Source organism: Takifugu flavidus, chromosome 5 (genome assembly GCF_003711565.1).
Source record: "Takifugu flavidus isolate HTHZ2018 chromosome 5, ASM371156v2, whole genome shotgun sequence".
NCBI classification, from domain to species: domain Eukaryota; kingdom Metazoa; phylum Chordata; class Actinopteri; order Tetraodontiformes; family Tetraodontidae; genus Takifugu; species Takifugu flavidus.
Genome location: NC_079524.1, coordinates 5,406,456 through 5,425,630, shown reverse-complemented (window position 1 = coordinate 5,425,630; position 19,175 = coordinate 5,406,456). Strand labels below are relative to the sequence as shown.

Below are 19,175 nucleotides of genomic sequence, written 5' to 3'. Positions count from 1 at the left end.
AGAAAAAAACCTCCTGAGAGGTGAGAGCGGCCTGACACGGGCCAGACAAAAGGCCCGCTTGTCCCCATCTGTCTGGAGTTACTGCCCCAATTAACAAGCTTCACTTTTTTTCTTTCTTTTTTTTTGTAATTGGCGGCATAAATATAAAACCGTCAGACTTTCCTGAACAAGTCGCCGGCTGAAGAGCCCGAAAGAAAAACAGCACTGCAGAAGGTTTCAGTTCAGGCCTGAGCGCCATTTTTATTCCGTCTTGTTCAAAGTAGAGAAGAAAACACCAGATTCAGTCATTTGTGTCTCCGCAATCGTGCATCTTTTAATTCAGAAATGTTGTTTACTTTTCTGCACCGTGCGTCTCTCAGAGACTTGGAATTAGCCCTGAAACGGGTTCGCCAGCACCGGCACCATCGAAGCACACACTGGGTCTTTGTTCTGCTCCGTCCTTCACATGTGGACAAAGTCTGGAGCCTGTAGGGAGCAAATGTGCTGAGGAGACGTCAGGAAAATGGAAGTGGTGGTCGTCAGAGCGCAGTCATAGGAGAATTCCTTCTTTCTGTTTGGAAATTAAGAAGGAAAATAGTAAAAATAACTAGTGTGACGATCTGAACCAGAACCGTTGAGCTGCTCCTCAGATGGCCTGAAGCATCTGTTTTTTTTACTTAGGTTGGACGGAAATGTGCACGACTAGCATAATTGACAAGAATACACTGATTTTAAGCTAACAAGCTGTTAGCATTTGTTTTACATGAAACGTTCAGGTCCAAAGATCCAGAGGTCCAAAGTTCCAGAGGTCCAGAGATCCAGAGGTCCAAAGTTCCAGAGGTCCAGAGATCCAGAGGTCCAGAGATCCAGAGGTCCAAAGTTCCAGAGGTCCAGAGATCCAGAGGTCCAAAGTTCCAGAGGTCCAGAGATCCAGAGGTCCAAGGTCCAGAGGTCCAGAGATCCAGAGGTCCAAAGATCCAGAGGTCCAGAGGTCCAGAGGTCCAAAGATCCAGAGGTCCAGAGATCCAGAGATCCAGAGGTCCAAAGATCCAGAGGTCCAAAGATCCATAGTTCCAGAGGTCCAAAGATTCAGAGGTCCAGAGATCCAAAGATCCAGAGGTCCAGAGATCCAGAGTTCCAGAGATCCAAAGATCCAGAGGTCCAGAGATCCAGAGGTCCAGAGATCCAGAGGTCCAGAGATCCAGAGGTCCAGAGGTCCAGAGATCCAGAGGTCCAGAGGTCCAGAGATCCAGAGGTCCAGAGGTCCAGAGATCCAGACGTCCAGAGGTCCAGAGATCCAGAGGTCCAGAGGTCCAGAGATCCAGAGGTCCAGAGGTCCAGAGGTCCAGAGGTCCAGATGTCCAGAGGTCCAGAGGTCCAGAGGTCCAGAGGTCCAGAGGTCCAGATGTCCAGAGGTCCAGAGGTCCAGAGGTCCAGAGATCCAGAGGTCCAGAGGTCCAGAGGTCCTCACTCCCTACTGCTGTTCTCCCTGTCGTGGCCCTGAACTCTAGATGCGTTTCAGTAGCATTAAGACGTTTCAGCGGCGCCTCTCAGCCTGAAACACTCCATTAGCGTTAATCATTTTCCAGACCAAACAGCTGGAATTGCTTTGCCGAGGAAAAGTCCTGCCTGCACGTCAGTCACCGATGAGCTTTTCAGATGTGCACAATACCTTGAGACTGAGGAGCGCGCGCGCGTGTGTGTGTGTGTGTGTGTGTGTGTGTGTGTGTGTGTGTGTGTGTGTTGACCGCCAGAAAACCTAAATAAACTACGCTGACAAGAGCTGTGCAAACACCAGATTAGAGCAGGGTGAGAGGAAGAGGAGGTTCAGGCTGCCGCCCGTCGGCTTCAGTCCAACTTTGGTCCAGTTTCGGTCCAGCTTCAGTCCAGTTTCAGTCCAGCTTCAGTCCAGTTTCGGTCCAACTTCGGTCCAGCTTCAGTCCAGCTTCAGTCCAGCTTCAGTCCAGTTTCAGTCCAGTTTCGGTCCAACGTCAGTCCAGCTTCAGTCCAGTTTCGGTCCAGTTTCGGTCCCAGCTCGGTCCAGCTTCAGTCCAGTTTCAGTCCAGTTTCAGTCCAGCTTCGGTCCAACTTCGGTCCAGCTTCGGTCCAACTTCGGTCCAGCTTCAGTCCAGCTTCAGTCCAGTTTCAGTCCAGTTTCGGTCCAACGTCAGTCCAGCTTCAGTCCAGTTTCAGTCCATTTCGGTCCAGCTTCGGTCCAGTTTCAGTCCAGTTCAGTCCAGTTTCAGTCCAGCTTCGGTCCAGCTTCGGTCCAGCTTCAGTCCAGTTTCGGTCCAACTTCGGTCCAACTTCGGTCCAGCTTCAGTCCACTACAATCACATATTGCTAATGTCACTTGTTTACATTCATGGCTGTTACTACTGTAAGGTCGTCGCCATGGAAACACTGGTACCATCCTCAGAGTTTGGGTGCCTGAAAGGGCGTGAGCTCTGCTGATGGCCCCGCCTCCCTGGTGAGGCAATAAAAGTGCCAACGTGTTGTTTGGTTAGCTCTTCTTGTAACCCCCCCCCCCCCCCCCCCACCCCAACCACACACACCACCATCCCCCCCCCACACACACACACAGCATCCAAACACAAACGAACAGACCCTGTCAGACACACTCGGTTGCCAAACAACGGAGGTAGGCATCCTTGGAGATTAGCAGCGTTGCCCCGGCTCTCCAGGACCCCTAGCTGTGCCAGGGTTGGCCGTGTCCTGCCTGCAGAGAAGTGTGACAGAGGGACCTGACAGTTCTGCTGCCTTGCCCGAGGACACGCTGTCACCGGGGCACAATACGAAGAAAGTGATCGGTCGGCGGCCATCGGCAACTCCGCGGCCCCCTCCGGACGCTGAGAAAGAGCCCGGCGACAAAGAGGCGGCCAACAAAAGGCCCGTGTTAAATTAGGCATTTAATTCAAGGCTTGGTCACAAGGCCAAAGCAATCAGAGAGAGACGGAGGAAACATATTAAAAGGACAAAAAGGGTCAGATAAGCTGAGAGAGATGACTTTTGGTTTAGAGGAACTGGTCCAGGAGGTGCTCAGGAGGATTAAACTATGTTGGGAGGTTTGAAAATGAAAATAATAAATAATCTGTCCGTGGACCGCGATTAGGCAACGTTTAAGAGATGAAACCCAAAATCCAAAGTCTGGAAACGAGCGGCGGCTTTTTCTGTTTGACCTTGAGTTCCAGGTACCCCCAGGGGTCAGCGCCCCCCCCCCCCCCAAATCCACCCCCGGTGACACTGGCAGGTGCTGCATCGCGCTGGTAACCTAGCAACAGCACCGCCGCTGCACTTCCAGGTCAAACATGACAACCTGTCCCTTTTTAACGTTGGACATTCCACACGTGTTGGAATGTCTGGTGACCGCCTGTCCTGCCCACGTTGCCCAGGCTGTGGTATTTATCGGCGTGATCCCCCGTTTGTTTGACGCTGGTTCGGGTCAGGACGGGAAATCGGGTCAGGACGGGATATCGGGTCAGGACATGGACGCCTACAGAAGCACTTCCTGGTCGCTCACGCCTGTCGGAGAAACGAGCTCCCGACGGCGTCGGCAACCTTTTAGGAGAGACAAATCTGACCCTTTCCCTGCGGAGAGGAGGACGCTGCCTGGGTGGACAGTGAGGACAGTGAGGACAGTGAGGACAGTGGGGACAGTGAGGACAGTGGGGACAGTGGGGACAGTGAGGACAGTGGGGACGATGGTGATGGACGGAGAGGAAGGAGGGGGGGCGATGGATTCCTGCACGTATTCTCCTCTCTCTCTCTGTGTCTCTCTGTCTGTGTCTCTGTCTGTGTCTCTCTCTGTGTCTCTGTCTGTGTCTCTGTTTGTCTCCAGCAGAGACTCGTGCACCACCCGCCGTATCAGAGCCGCTGGCCGAGGCCCGACGCAGCCCTCAGAGAAAGAGGCTTTGGACCAGTTTTTAGGATCCCTGCACAAGTTGGAGCCTGCTGCCTGGTGCTCAGGTCCCGAGGAGAGAGAGAGAGACAGGCAGAGAGAGAGACAGGTACAGAGAGAGAGAGAGACAGGCAGAGAGAGACAGGCAGGCAGAGAGAGAGAGACAGGCAGAGAGAGAGAGACAGGCAGAGAGAGAGACAGGCAGGCAGAGAGAGAGAGAGACAGGCAGGCAGAGAGAGAGAGAGACAGGCAGAGAGAGACAGGCAGAGAGAGAGAGAGAGACAGGCAGGCAGAGAGAGAGACAGGCAGAGAGAGAGAGACAGGCAGAGAGAGAGACAGGCAGAGAGAGAGAGACAGGCAGAGAGAGAGAGAGAGGCACAGAGAGAGAGAGAGAGACAGGCAGAGAGAGAGAGAGACAGGCAGAGAGAGAGAGACAGGCAGAGAGAGACAGGCAGGGTAATGCAACAGGTCCAAAACAAACTCCTGCTGAATTTCATTTCTCAACGTCTCCCACAGCCGACATTTGAGGGCTGGATCCAAGAGCCTTCGGGAAGAGCCCCGCCCACCTCGCCTGTCTCTTAAAGGGGGGGGGGGCAGACGATGCACCGGCTCCTCCAGCGGGGTGTCGGGCGACGAGCTGCCGTCAGAGCCTCGAGGCGTTGGGTCGGCGCCCTCGGTCACATGTGCAGCTTCAAAGGGGGAATTATGGGAGTTATTGACGAGTCCGTAATTCATCTCACCTCCGAGGCGGGTCGGGTTTCATCGGACGGGGCGGGGAGAATGGAAACCAGATGATGGCGGGGCCCCGCACCCCAGCTCTCCGACGAGGCCGCGGGTTCTCGGCTCGAATCCTGACGGGAGAAAGCGGGTCTTCAGCCTCAGATACACACAGCAGCACCAAGAAGAAGAATTTAGCCCGGTTTGGTTTGCGGGCCGTGTTCCGGCCCCTTTAAGCCCCTTTCACACATGTTCTCCAGATTAGAACAGAGAACAGAGAGCCTGCCGGCACGTGTTCTGTTCACACATGCGGCCGACGGCAGGGGGTCCCCCCCCGAACCCCACGGCCCTCTGGGACCGAGCAGCTTCCTGATAATTCCGACATTAAACCCGATGAGGAGCGGCAGCGTTCGTGACCCGGGGTCACAGCGTCTCCGTTAGCTTCGCCCCGAACTGGACCTGAGACGTTAGAACCAAATGTGCTTCCACGTTAGCCTCATTATACGTTTATCCCAAAAAAGAACCCCAGAGCAAGCAGCCAAATCTGCATCGCTAATTAGCGAGCGAGGCGTGAATACCTGCTATTCACCGCTCGAAACAATACGGAGCAAAGACGGAGCGCGTCAGCGTGCGCGCGGCCTCTCGTTAGCGTTAGCGTTAGCGGCCCCTCATTGTGCAGCAGCCATCTGTCTCTCAGCAGTGGGTCCTTGTTACCTGGTATTTCCTTTCGGGTCCCGCTCGTTTACCGCCGCCGGCCCCTCTCGCCATCGGGGAGGGCGGGGAGGGACCGGCGTCCCTGGGCGCTCGTTAAATTACGTCTCATGAATGATGATGTCATCAGAGCGAGCCCAAATAAAGGGAGAAGCCTTCTAGGCCCTGCAGGACCTGAGATGTCGGCGGCTAAAGTCGAGGTGGATGTGGGGAGTGGCGACGGAGGGGGGGGGCGGATGCTCCTCCTGAGAGCGGGGGAGGGGATCTCGCCGCGGCTAACGCTCGGACGAGATGCTGCGTTTGTGTTGCGCCAGGATGACCAGGCCCGCCACATCTGGAGCTGGTTAGCAGCAGAGCAGAGGGCCTCGGGCCCCTTCAGCCCCCGCCTGTTAGCAGCGCCGCTAACCGCGCCGACTGTTTTCCAGTCGCTGTCGGCATCAAAAAGCTTCAAACGTGGCCGCCAGTGTTTACTGTGCACGTTCTGGACGTGAGAACCGCGAGGAAGCTCTAATGGGGATAAAAGGACTCACGTGGAGGCCAATAAATGCAGCATTAAAGAGCTAAAGCGGGATTGTTTGTTGAATTTTCACAGTGAAAACGCTGTTTTTGATGGATCGTGTCCATAAAAAGGGACACAGATGCTGACAACTACCTGCCAGGAGCCTTTTAATGTGCTGGAATGGGGCCGACGTTAAAATGTCAGACTGTTTTTGAAGGCAACAAATCAGCAGGCGCTTTCTCGCGCGCAGACGTTCGGCAAAATCAGGCGACCGTTCAGCGCATGTGTTCTTAGGCGGTCGTTATCGTTGAATAACAGGAAGTTAATTTTCCTGCCCCCAGACTACCCAACCGTCGCTGACCGGTGACCCTATGGAAGGAGGGGTCACGGCCAATTATAAGCTGGCCGCTAATGGCGCGTTACCGGCTCCAGATGTAGCGGAGCCTCAGCTAGCTACGCCTGGAACCACAACAAAGTGCATCAGGGTCAACAAACCCTGAAAATATCATTTTCTTCATCAGTTTTCCTTTGTAAGGGGAATGTCTTGTGATCCAACGGCACCTTTTCAATGCACTGACGAGGTTTTGCCTTCGTTCTAGGCTAACACCGTTAGCATCCGTGTTTGTCAATGGAAATGTCATGCTGCCAAAACGGCCCTGAAAAGATTCAGGTTAGAAAATGAATGACGTTGAGCTAACGTTAGCCGCGCAGATCAATGCTTTGTCATTTGGAGTGAGGATTCATGCTAACGGTGTCTGTTTTTGTATGTACAGTATGTGGCACATTGTCAGGATGCAGCTGAGAGACGTGCGCTTTTCAGTATTTGTGTCACTGAGAAAATCCCAGTGCTTCCTAAAATATCCCTATTTCCTCTTAGACAGCACTAGCAACAGTGTGTTTATTTGCCCTGCAGCAGATGACGTGTGTTGGAGCGACGGTTTTTTTTTGTGTCATCTCTGAATAATTTACACGCTCTTTTGTTTGTTTACTGCGGTTTGCTGCATAAAAATAAAGTCAGCTGAAGGAATTCCTCATGTCTTCACACTCAGACACACACGCCTGGCTGGCTTTCAAACCCCCGGAGCCACGGACCGTCACACCCGCCCTCAGCTAGCTCTGAAACTAATTGCTAGCTAAAAACGCGCCTAGCAACTCCCTGACTGCGCAGCAAAAGAGAACACAGCAACAGGTCGTCACTTGTGATATCAGGCAAGGCTTTCGCTCTAAATTATAAGACCTGACACGCGTAAATGATACATCGCCGAAGGAATTCGCGTGACATCATGTAGTCAGAGGAAGTGACACACAATAGTGCTCAGTGTGGATGCGGAGAACGGAAAATGTCAGCATCAGCAGCAAGGAGACGAACCGCGTTATTATGGCCGAGATGAACGTACAGAGACGCATCACGAGGGAAGGAGCGTGCGCACGACAGGAAGTGCGGAACTTACTCGCGTACGTGGTGGTGGAAATCAAGAGAACGAAGCATCGGAGGCCGAATTCAGGTTGAGACGAAAAGACATCTTGGTGCAGGGGGACGCTGATGAGGTGCAGCTGGTCCCAGAGGCAAAGCGCCTTTAAAATTCCTGTTCTCTAATCAGCTGACGTGTGCAAATGTGCCGCGAACCTCCGAGAGTCCAGGAATTTCTTCAGCGACGCCGGGAAGACAGCGTGCGTGTCATGACAGTCTTTTTTATCTCTTAATCTCGCGCTAGCGCTATCTCTCAGCCTTAGCGAAGAATGTGTGCCCCTGTGTCAGCACACACATGATAGCAGGGAGGGTTCCGGCATCCATGGGGTTGCTTGGGTTCAGAGAAATTCAGATCTAAATTTGTAGATCGTGTCTCATTCCAAACGGCTTGCGACAGCTTTATAGGCTAGCGCTACTCTGTTAGCCCACAGAGCTCGCCAGGTTAGCTTCAGGCGGTTAAACGCCCACGAGTTAGCCGTGTTTTTTTAGATCAGATGCTTTAGATCGAGGTCACGTGTGGAATGAGCCACGGCGGGACACCGGCCGGTGGGAGAGCCTCCATTTTGTCTCCGCTATCGCTTTTTCGTGCGTTTTTAAAGAGAAAAAGCTGAACCGATGTCAGATTTCTGTCTTCCAGTTACGCCGTCTGGAGACGCGGGCCTCGCCCGGGAGCTTCAAACCGTGAGCTCATTAAAGCTGTTTAGTAGCTGCGAGGCCTGAGCGCGGCGCTGATAGGACGGCGCCCGGGGAGCAGGCAGATTCTCTGGGGGTATTGTGGGGGAAGATTTTATCTATAGCACCATTCATGGGTAAATATTTCTGTCCATTTGGCAGCGGACGGCTCGCTCACTGGGCCGAGCCAGAAGATAAGAGAGATGACTAAAGACAGGAGGCTAATGGGTGGGAGCGTTCCCATGGCTGCCAAGACCGCTAGCAGCTGGCCATCTGCAAAAACACAACAGAGCACAAAACACGATATTCCCAACAAGCTCCAGCCCCCATCTGGAGCCGGATCGCACGTAGGAATCTATTCAATGAGAAACGCCGTTCGCCCGTTTAGCCCAATGGTTCCGACGCGACGTTAGCGCCGGGTTTGCCCACGTTTCCGGGCAGGTTAGCGTGTTTTGCTGCCGATCCGGGGTTAGGAAGTTTCTCCCTGACTCTCGATCGCCCTCCCTCCCTCCCTCCCTCACGCTGACCCATCCAAAGCCACTGCCGGGAAGTCTGCGGTCAGAGAGAGAGAAAACGTCCATAAACACGGTTTGCCTTGGCCAGAACACCGGTGAGCACGTAAATCTTTGCTGCCTGGTGTGTGTGTGCGTGTGTGTGTGTGTGTGTGTGTGTGTGTGTGTGCAGCCCTCAAGCGGCCGTCTGTTCCAACATGTTTTCTTTTTCCCCTCCTCACGATGACTTAGCGGTGCACAATCGCTTCGATTTTTCCCGTCTCTCAGCGGCGAGGCCTCCGGCCAGCGCCAGGACGGAGTATGGAGTCGCTCGCCAGTCCAACTAGCAACGCCGGCCATTTCCTGTGGCGCGTCGCGGCACGGAGGAAGTCCTGATCCGACCTCTTGACCTGTCCTGCCTGCTGCCTTCCTGTCTCCCTCCCGGCTCCTCTCAGATGGTTCCAGCGCTCCGTGCCGCGAATGCTAATCGGATTTGAAGCTGTGGTCGATCGGCGGTTCATAGTTTGTGCCGCCGCCGTTCGTTTGTGGGGGATCCGACCGCCGCGTGGTCCATTTATGAAGAATATTAAGAGCCAGACAGACAAGGCTGCCTTTCAGCCAAAGAGACCAGAGGAGAAATTCAATCTGGGCGGACCAGAACAGAGTTCTCATCTGGTTCTGTGGGGACGCCACCAGACCGAAGGCTGCGACCCATTTGGCGTTCAGATGTGAGTAAGCTCCGACCCAAAATGAGCTTTTCCCCCAAACCGCCGCGGCGCTCAGAGCCCAGCTGAACCACAGCGATGTGCAGAAAACGCTCCCACAGATTGACACATGCCGACATGCTAGAGGCGCTAGCTTGGGCTTGCATTCCTGACGCTGTTATTAGCCCCGCTAGCATCACCTCCAGTGATTCTCCTCAGCATTTAGGGTTGGATTGTTCAATAAAAGACTAGAATATCGCTTGCAGAGCCAAAGCAGACAGAATTTAGCTGGTGGAGAACGCGTTTTCAATGTCTTGATGCTAACGCAAGCTAACTGGAACAATATATTACGTCACATCATTAGCATACTTCCAGGTAAATGGCAGAAGTTCCTGCAGCGGTGAAGGAGCTGAGGAGGCTTCTATGGTCTGGAGCGTGTCACACACTCCTCCGACACACACTCCTCCAACACACACTCCTCCAACACACACTCCTCCGACACACACTCCTCCGACACACACCCCTCCGAGTGACAGAGAACACACACAAGTTGCTCATTAGACACCAGGGAAGGAACCGACATCGTTTTCATCCACGTTGCACCGATCCGGACCTGCGGAAACACACGTGTTCCAAATTACCCCCCCCCCCCCCACTCCACTACCCCCCCACTCCCCCCCTCCCTGCATGAATGAAAAGATAAATAAAGCAACAAAAGGTGTAATCATACAGTGGCTGAGAGTTAAGATGTTAAATGTGGCTCCGTGCCCTCTGCTCCCTCTTTGAGGGCTGTTTGTTTAACAGAATTTGATCCCGGAGGCTCTTGGAGGTGCTAAAGAGGGTGGAGGGGGGTGGGGGTGGGGGGGTCTGGGGGGGGGGGGGTGGGGGGGTCTGGAGGGGGGGTAGGGGTGTCTGGGGTGTCAGCAGGATGTTGCTCTTCCTAACATTTGGAGTTCCGGCAGTTTTGGCGTTTTTCTCGTCTCCGAAAAGGTTCGGTCGAACCAGAAGCGTCTCTTAAAATCCGGAATTCCTTCATTTGCTGCTCTCGCTCCACCTGTTGAAGGCTGCCCGGGACAGGCCGGTGTGACAGGCGGCCGTTGTGGTCCGATGTCAAAAACGCAGCCAAACAAGAAGGAAGACGTGGATTTTTCCTGCTGTCGCATCAAAGGGAAGCTCCCGACTAGCGTAGCCTGGAGCGCCGTTTATCACACCGACCGTGAGACAAACACCTTCAAAAAGGAGCTGAAACACATGTTGGTGTTTCCAACGTGTGTGAATCTGAATCTGTTTTCTGTTTTTTACAGTTTGGGAGGCTTGTTTATTTTAAGGCGTGAGGCTACGCTAACACGCTAAACCAGGCAGAGGAGCACACACACCAGGATCTCATTAAGAAGGATTCTGGTTAACCACACACACACACAACACACACACACACACACACACACACACACACACACACACACACACACACACACACACACACCTGCACAGTTTAGCTCTGCAATTAGCTTGTTTTGCTTGATGATGATCGCGGCCCTGCAGGCTCCAACCTCATCACAGCTGCAGCGTCTGATCACCTGATCATAAAACTAAACTAAAACTAACTTAACCTAAACTAAACTAACCCCAAACTAAACTAACTCTAAACTAAAACTAAACTAACCTAAACCAAAACTAAACTAACCTAAACTAAAGTAAAACTAAAGTAAAGTAAACTAAACTAAAACTAACCTAAACTAACCTAAAACTAAACTAAACTAAAACTAAACTAAAACTAACCTAACCTAAACTAAACTAAAACTAACCTAACCCAAACTAAACTAACCTAAACTAAAACTAAACTAACCTAACCTAAAACTAACCTAACCTAAACTAAACTAAACTAAACTAAACTAAACTAAACTAAACTAAAACTATCCATCAATATTCACGTCTGCAACAACAATAATAAAAACCATCAACGTTAAAGCTCCATTTTAACGGGTCGGTGCTGGTCTGGCTGACCTGGAGCACCAGGCGTTCCTGCGACTCCCGCTCAAACTTTCCTTTAATCATCGGGTTTTATGGCCGAAGGCTGCAAGGACACGGAGAGAGGACGGAGAAAAGGGAACGGGAATAAACGGGAACGTCGCCGTTTGGAATCGGGAGCAGATGTCGTGTTTTCATTCCGGACCTGCGACCCCTCGCAGGAAAGGAAAGGAAAGGAAAGGAAAGGAAAGGAAAGGAAAGGAAAAGGAAAGGAAAGAAAAGGAAGGAAACAAAAGGAAAAGAAAAGGAAAAGAAAATGATAAGAAGGGAAAGAAAATAAAATAAAAGGAAAGGAAAGGAAAGGAAAGGAAAGGAAATAAAATGATAAGAAGGGAAAGAAAAGAAAAAGAAAAGAAAAGGAAAAAGAAAAGGAAAGGAAAGAAAAGAAAAGAAAAGGAAGGAAACAAAAGGAAAAGAAAAGGAAAGAAAAGAAAAGGAAAAGGAAACAAAAGATAAGGAAACAAAAGCAAAGGAAAAGGAAAGGAAAGGAAAAGAAAAAGAAAAGAAAAGAAAAGAAAAGAAAAGAAAAGAAAAGAAAAGAAAAGGAAGGAAACAAAAGGAAAAGAAAGGAATGGAAAGGAAAGGAAAGAAAGGAAAGAAAGGAAAGAAAGGAAAGAAAGGAAAAGAAAAGGAAAGGAAAGGAAGGAAAGGAAAGGAAAAAAGGAAAGGAAAGGAAAACAATTAAAGGAAAGAAAAGGAAAGGAAAGGAAAGGAAAGGAGGAAAGGAAAGGAAAGAAAGGAAAGGAAAGGAAAGGAAAGGAAAGTCCCGAGATGAGCGAGGCGGCTGGGAGCGGCGTTCCGCAGGGCTGACATCAGATCTGCTCACAGCCACCTGTCCCAGCGAGACGCTCAAGGCCAAATCTCCGGCAACATGTCAGATTCTTTGATTAACATTCCAGGCCCGGATCGGCCGGTCGGCTCTGTCAACAGGTGGACGGGAGACGGAGACGGGGACGGGGGGGACACAATTACTGGGGGGAGGCCCGACTGCGTCCCTCATCGCCCTTAATAAACGGACAGGTGAAAGACGGAGCTGAACCCGGAGCTGCTTCCCTCTGGTTCCTCTGACAGGGAGTGTGTGTGCGTGCGGGAGGGGGGGGGGGCACAAAAGCACGTCGGTGTCGGGAAAACAAAGGAACCTCCGCTGGTGCTGCTGGTCCGGAGCCACTTCCTTGGCAGTCGGGCTTTTTTAACAGATTTCTCTTTCTTCCTCCGAACCCCCCCGAGGACCCTGCCTAAGAAAATCCCGTGAAAGCAACAGCTGTTGTTTCCTCTCCGACCAACAAAGGCCGAGGACCCGCTGGATTCTGACCCGCTGGAAGCTGATCCGCTGGAAGCTGATCCGCCTGTAAAACGAAATGTGCAGAACTCCGAGTCACTCCTCTAATCCAAGACGACTTGCTGCTTCAGGCAAAGCTAGCGCAGAATTCCTGCCGCCCGTCTGCAGTCGGCTACCGACAACAATCGCCCCCAACCTGGGAGAGGGGATCCACTGGTCCACCGATCCACTGATCCACCGACCCACTGACCTACCGATCCACTGTTTACCCAACCCACCGATCCACCGATCCTCCGATCCACCAATCCTCTGATCCTCCGGTCCTCCGGTCCACCGATCCACCGATCCACCGATCCACCGATCCTCCGATCCACCGATCCTCTGATCCTCCGGTCCACCGATCCACCGATCCACCGATCCTCCGATCCACCGATCCACCGATCCTCCGATCCTCCGGTCCACCCCACGGAGACTAAACCGGCATCTCGCAGCCCCGTCCTTCCCGGCACGTCACGGCTAAAGGATCCATTTTGTTGTTTGGGTTTGGGAATCTGGAAGGATTTCCCGGTTTACAAACCCCACCTCTGTTGTGAAAACACACTCGGCTTCCTTGAGTTCGCCGGAGCCGCTGCCGGGACGACGGCGGCCGGAGGTCAGACGCAAATCCAAATATTTACCGCCGCTCTGGAAATCCACTTTTCTGGTCTCGCGCTTGCCTGTCGGTAAATAATCTCGAGGGTCAAAGTCAGACAGTCGGTAGTTTTCCAACTGATTCCGGCAGCAGAAACAGACGGACGACAGCAGAGTGGCGGAACGTTTGTGCTCCGGACGATTCCTGATCTTTGAATCCGAAGCTTTAATTTAAAGAAGATCAAGTTTTACAACAACAAGCAGAACTTCGGATCCACGTGGACGACGATGGAGGAGATCACGAAATCTCCAAAGGCGACCAGCCAGTAAACTGGGAGCCTCTGAGCACTGTGAGGGTGCACGACTGTATCTCAAATTAAAGCTCGAGCCGTGCACGGTGCACGTAGCACGTAGCACGTAGCACGACACACACAGGCTGATGCATTTTATCAGTAGAACTAAATATAAATTATGTGCATGGGTGTGTGTGTGTGTGCGTGTGTGTGTGTGTAGGATGGAAGGAGTATTAAGGATAAAGTGGACGCAGCTGTTTGTCAAAAGTTGAACTGTCTGATTGCTGCCAGCCTGGCGTCTAAATCTGCTGCGGAGCCTCAGATAATTCAACTTATCCCCCAACACACACACACACACACACGCACACACACACACACACACACGCACGCACGCGCACACACACACGCACACACCCAGAGGCTGGAGAAGATATCTTCCACATACCTGAGTGAAGCAGAGAACTGAGAACCTTTGGTGTGTTTTGGTGTCAGGAAACGTTGTTTGTATTAATGTGTATTAATGTTTGTTACTGTGTATTAATGTTTATTAATATGTATTAACATGTATGGATGTGCATTAATGTGTATTAACGTGTATTAATGTGTATTAATGTGTATTGATGTGCATTAATGTGTATTAACGTGTATTGATGTGTATTGCTGTTTATTAATGTATATTAACGTGTATCAATGTGTATTAATGTGTATTAACATGTATCGATGTGTATTAATGTGTATTAATGTGTATTACTGTTTATTGATGTGTATTGCTGTTTATTAATGTGTATTAACGTATATCAATGTGTATTAATGTTTATTAATGTATATTAACGTGTATCAATGTGTGTTAATGTTTATTGATGTGTATCAATGTGTATTAATGTGTATTAATGTGTATTTCTGGATCAATTCAGACAACTCGACCAACACTCCACAGCCAGCGTGAAGCTCAAATGAACAGGATGAACCTCAACGTGTCTCAGACACTCTTGGATCTTGTGAGCTGTCAGAGGCTTCTGCACAGACGTCAGAGGTTTTCCCTGATCACTTTCACGCCTGCAGCTCAGAATCCGCCTTTCTGGCTCCAGACGTGACTGAACCTCCCCCGTGCACGCCCCATCTTCCCCTGCTGTCCCTGCAGCTACTCTCACGTGCTCGGAGCTCAGGAAACTACCAGCTCTGGAGAGGCTGGGTTCTGACAGGAGGACTGGGGGAGGGTCTAAATATGATCTATTTCTTTAAAAGCTAACAGTTTCCAGTGTTGAATCACAGCGTTATTACACAGCGGTCGGGCGGTAATGAGTGTTTAGAAACTGCGGGCGCGTTAAGCCCACATCAGGGTCCAGGGAAACTGGATGAATTCCACGTTGCCCTCAGACTGGAGCGGCGGCGGCGGCGGCGGCAGAAATGTCACAACCCCGTCCCATCTTCCCTGCGGGTTCACCCTGTCATGCTGAAACAATGCAGAGACATGTGAAAACCCTCCAGCTCCATCAAGAACCCAAACACAAAGGGGGCTTTATTAATGACCCCGAATCACCGGGGCTGCTCTGGTCGCGTTGGTAAACTGGACCATTGTGTGCAGCTCCTTTGCTGCCAAACTGGGATTATTCATTATGTGTTTAGCTCATGTCGGCCGTGTTCCGCGCAGGCTGACCTTGATTCAGGCCTCAGTTCAGGGCCGAGGGTTCGGAGCCTTCAACGGGGACGCGGACGAATTAACGTTGAGGAGAAAACTAAACACGAATCCCACTTTTGTTTGAGTTGAAATTAGTCCCTCGGCCTAATCGCTTCCTGCTCCGCGCCACACTCAGCACTTCTTTTACTGCCCCTGTTCCAGGACTTCAAACGGCGGCGTCCTTCGCTCTAAACCTCCTGCGCCCCGGAGGTGAATGACATGTGTTTGCTCTGGGGATTTCACCACGAGATGTTTACAAATGCCCCCGCGGGGAGCCGGCCGGGGAGAAAAGACTTAAAGCTCTGTTGTGAAAGTCACACTGAGGAGAATCTGTGATGAAGAATCAGCCGTTTGCTCCTCCGGGCTGCGCTGGAGCCTGCAGACGCTCTCAAACCCAACATATTTATGACCTACAGTCGCTTCTGCGTGGAGCCCCCCCCACCTCCCCCACCTCCCCCGCTGTGAGAAGAAAGGGCGCATAATAGAGGAAATGAATGTGAGGGGGATGAATACGTGGCCCTGGGGGTCAGCTTAATGGAGTGGGACCCCCGGCCCCTATTGACTTCCACTGCTGAACTATTAACTCCTCACAACTCTCAGGCTTTGCCTCATCATTCATGTCGGGGTCGGAGCGAGTGTCCCTTTTTACGGAGTTTTAGCTCAGGAGACTTTTTTAAAAACTTCGTATCTGGATCGTGATAAGAGGGCAACTCAGGTCTTTTGGGGGGGGGGCACACATTTGGATGGCGCATTTGTGTTTAAAGTGTCTTTAGGGCATTTTGGAGGGGGAGACTGGATAACATCAAAACTTTGCTAGGCTGAAGAATCCGCTTTTCAAACACTCATGTGGCATCTGGAGATGTTGAAGATCCCAAAGTGTGTGTGTGTGTGTGTGTGTGTGTGTGGGGGGGGGGGTTCACTGGGGGAGGAGGGTGCTATCAAATACAAGTGTGTTTCTTTAAAACGAGTCCATAAATGGTGGCCCGGTCACCACCTCCTTCCCTGAGACGGAGCTCGCCGGAGTCCGAGTTTTCCTTAGCGGGTCGAGCCCGCCATTGAAGTGTGAATGGGCTGCCATGGCAGATTACACCCCACAGCTGTCCCCCTACCGTGGAAATTAAGTTATGCCCCGTGTCAGCAAGTTTTGTGTTTTCCTCCCTCTGAGTCTTTCTCTGTCTCCCGACCCATCCCAGCCCTTCCCCCCCTCCCCTCACTTCCAATTCCTTGAATTGCAGCGGCCTCTCCGAGGAGCCGCCGGAGGCTTATCGGGAGGTAAAGGTCCTGCTGATGAGTCGCTAAACAACGTCTGTCTGAACGCAGAAAAACAAGGATGGCGTGGACACTTGGAGGATTAGCGCTCGCAACAACAGGCCGGTGCTGGGAAACCGCAGCGCTCCATAAACACGCGCCCGCTACCAGCTGCACATGCAAATATTTGAACAGGCTCCGCTCGACGCTTGCGTAAATACAAACAACCAAACAAACAGTGGTTGCGGCGCCCCTCTAACCGAGCGCACGAGCTGCACCCTGCGCCGGCGGCCCCCGCCCGTGTGTTGTTTATTTGTGGGTGAAGGTATTTGTGCTGTGGTCAAAGTGGAAGGCAAACACTCCGGCTCTTCCAGAGATGTGTGAACACGCCGGGAATGTCCCTCGGCGAGCAGCTGGACCTGCCGCCTGAGGGTGCCGCTCGGCTCGGAGCGCCATCCCCCGTTTGAAGCTCCGGCGGGAACAATTTGACTGCACAGAAGGGCTGATCAAGCAGGGCAAAGGGTAGTATTGGCTCAAAATACCCCTTGTTGGGGTGCAACACAGTAACGTTCACCGTTTACCCAGGATTTGGAAAAGCCTCAGCACGTTCCACCAGAATTCCCTGGGGAAAAAGGTTCCCTCCTGCACCCAAACTTTCCCTAAAATAAGTACCTGAAGGGGGGGGCTTCTCAGATTCACCAGAGTTATTTAGGGGTGGGGCTCTGTTCTTTTCCCACTCCCCCATAAGCCTGATTTGAGTCCATTTTCCAGAAGTTTGAGGTGCAGTGGAAACGGCACAGATTACCAGGACTTTTTTTTTTATCCAGGTAAATAAATTCCTGGAAATAAAATTTCCTGGGTATTTTAGTGGGAAAGCGGCGGTAGTGAACGAGGTTTGTGAGTTTTGTGCATGAAATCTACACCAACGGAACTTGGAGCTCTAACTTTAATTGTACTAATTAATTAATTACTAATTGTATCACTTGAACTGTCAATCGGTGCTGAAGGTTCCTAAAGTGAGGACCCTGACTTCACTGATCCACGGAAAATCTTTACACACTAGCTAACTTTAAAAAGAAAAAACAACCTTCCACTAACTGGAACTAAGAAAAACCATCTGCAACAAGTGGGTGAAGTTCTAAACAGAGAATAAATCAAATGGCTGCCAGGAGCTGTCAGGTAGCCGAGCGTTCCCCTGCTGACAGTCAGATTAGTGCGGCGGGTTTTCTCTCAGGACCCGAGGAGCCGGGCCGCAGCTTGAGTAACTGGATTACAGGCCGTTTGCTCATTTCAAAGGGTTGTGAACTCAGCAGAGGTCTTGCGTGATGGAATCAAAGTGGCAGCTGAAATAGGAGGGAGAAAAACAACAAGACTTTCTCCGGAGTCCGCTGGCATCGGCCCGGCGGCTCAATGAGAGAGGCGGAATCGATGATCTTTGCCCCTCCGTGTCCGTGCCTTCCCCTTCAAACCTCATAAAGGGGGACGCCGTCGGCAGGCGGCGGCGCGGAGCCGCCGCATCAAAACATTTGCGTAAGAAAGTAGAACCAGAACTTCGGATGGAAACTACCCACCTCTGACACGGCCGCGAGCGGTGGCGGAAGCGCGGGGGCGGAGCCCCCTCCGTCGAACACCCTGTGGTAACTTCAGGGGATTAGTTCCAAATCCCTCTTTCCCTCTCAGTGCCTCCTCCTCCAGTTCAGCCATTCCAACTGTCCGACCGTTTCTTCATCACTTTCTGCACAAGCTCGCGGGGCGCCGGGCCCAAAACAAATGCCTGAGAAATATGATCAGCGGCGAGGAGGCGATCAGGCCTAAAGAGGTGGAGCGATGGGAATGCGGCTCAAACCAACGGGAAGCCAGCCGCCGTCCAGCCTGTGGGACGAGATCTGCGATCCACGCGGGGTGAAAGGGCGAAGCGGTGCGCACGGGCTGAGGGGAGGGCCGTCCCGCTCCGGGAGGAACGCAGCTCGTAGGTGAAGTGAGCTCAGTGAAGCAGAGTTGATGGCAAAGATACCTCACACACATGCTCAAAGAGCTGGAACACAAACAGCCAAAGTGTGTAAATGACACACACACACACACACACGCAGGAGACAGTAGAATGTTATCAACAATCCCATCTGACACATTAATGGTGGGAAAAATAAACACACAGCAACAAATCGGCCTGGAAGTAAGGCTGCGAACACACACACACACACACACACACACACACACACACACACACACTTCCCTTGGTGGGTTTCGTGGGGTTTTCTGTGTTTCATTCAGCATCTTTTCTCTCTGCACGCAGTGCGATGCCTAATCAACACACGCTGCGCTTCTCCTGAGGGCCTGAACAAATGTGAGAGGAAGAAGAAAGAGCAGAAGGACGGAGGGGGGGGGGGGGGGGGGGGGGGGGGGCAGGGCTATTCGCCTCGGTGCACGCCGGGCTGCATACCGACAAGGAAATGGGGTTTTTTTTTATGATTCTGTAAAAAATCCAAAACCTGTTTGGCATCAGGTGTTTGTTTTTTTTTGTCTTTTTTACAGTTTGCTGACACAAACCCGGGTGGAACAAATCTGGGTTTTGGGATCCGTTCTCTCGTCTCCGGCCTTCTTTTCTCCGGCTGAGAACGGAGCGGCAGCAGATCGTTCCCACATGCTTCCCCGCTGCTCGGCTCTCCAGAGGTGTCAAGCCGGCCTGAAAGAATGAAGTGCCTCCCTATTGTGCTCCCCAACTATTATGTGCTTAACATTAGCATGACAAAGGTGCCACTCGACTTCTCCTCCGTCCTTTCAGCTGGAGGGCTCTCGCCCCCCCCCTCTTAATAAAACATTTTGCAGAAATTCAGAGGTTTAAAGCTCCTGAAGCAGAGCAGAGAGGGCTGCCATGAT

The 19,175-nt window shown here is 51.8% G+C and overlaps 1 protein-coding gene and 1 long non-coding RNA gene across 9 annotated transcripts; one reads left to right on the top strand and one right to left on the bottom strand.

The window, feature by feature from the left end:
• Window positions 1–214: 214 nt before the first annotated feature.
• Window positions 215–18,469, bottom strand: LOC130526308 (uncharacterized). 8 transcript variants are annotated; one of them, XR_008950701.1, is made up of 3 exons: window positions 17,870–18,309; window positions 4,618–4,728; window positions 215–550 (listed from the first exon to the last, which is right to left on the bottom strand). XR_008950701.1 is itself a non-coding variant. In XM_057033865.1 (2 exons), the coding sequence occupies exon 2, from the start codon at window positions 4,610–4,612 to the stop codon at window positions 3,473–3,475; it is 1,140 nt and encodes a 379-aa protein (XP_056889845.1). In that variant the 5' UTR covers window positions 4,613–4,728; window positions 17,870–18,469; the 3' UTR covers window positions 2,871–3,472. The 8 variants fall into 8 exon arrangements, 4 of the variants coding, with proteins under 4 accessions (XP_056889845.1, XP_056889844.1, XP_056889846.1 ...); XR_008950700.1 differs by lacking the exon at window positions 17,870–18,309 and adding an exon at window positions 7,256–7,890; XR_008950703.1 differs by lacking the exon at window positions 17,870–18,309 and adding an exon at window positions 5,309–7,122.
• Window positions 645–1,211, top strand: LOC130526310 (uncharacterized). Its single transcript, XR_008950704.1, has 3 exons — window positions 645–771; window positions 836–867; window positions 923–1,211. It is a non-coding gene; the product is annotated as an uncharacterized LOC130526310 (long non-coding RNA).
• Window positions 18,470–19,175: the final 706 nt, after the last annotated feature.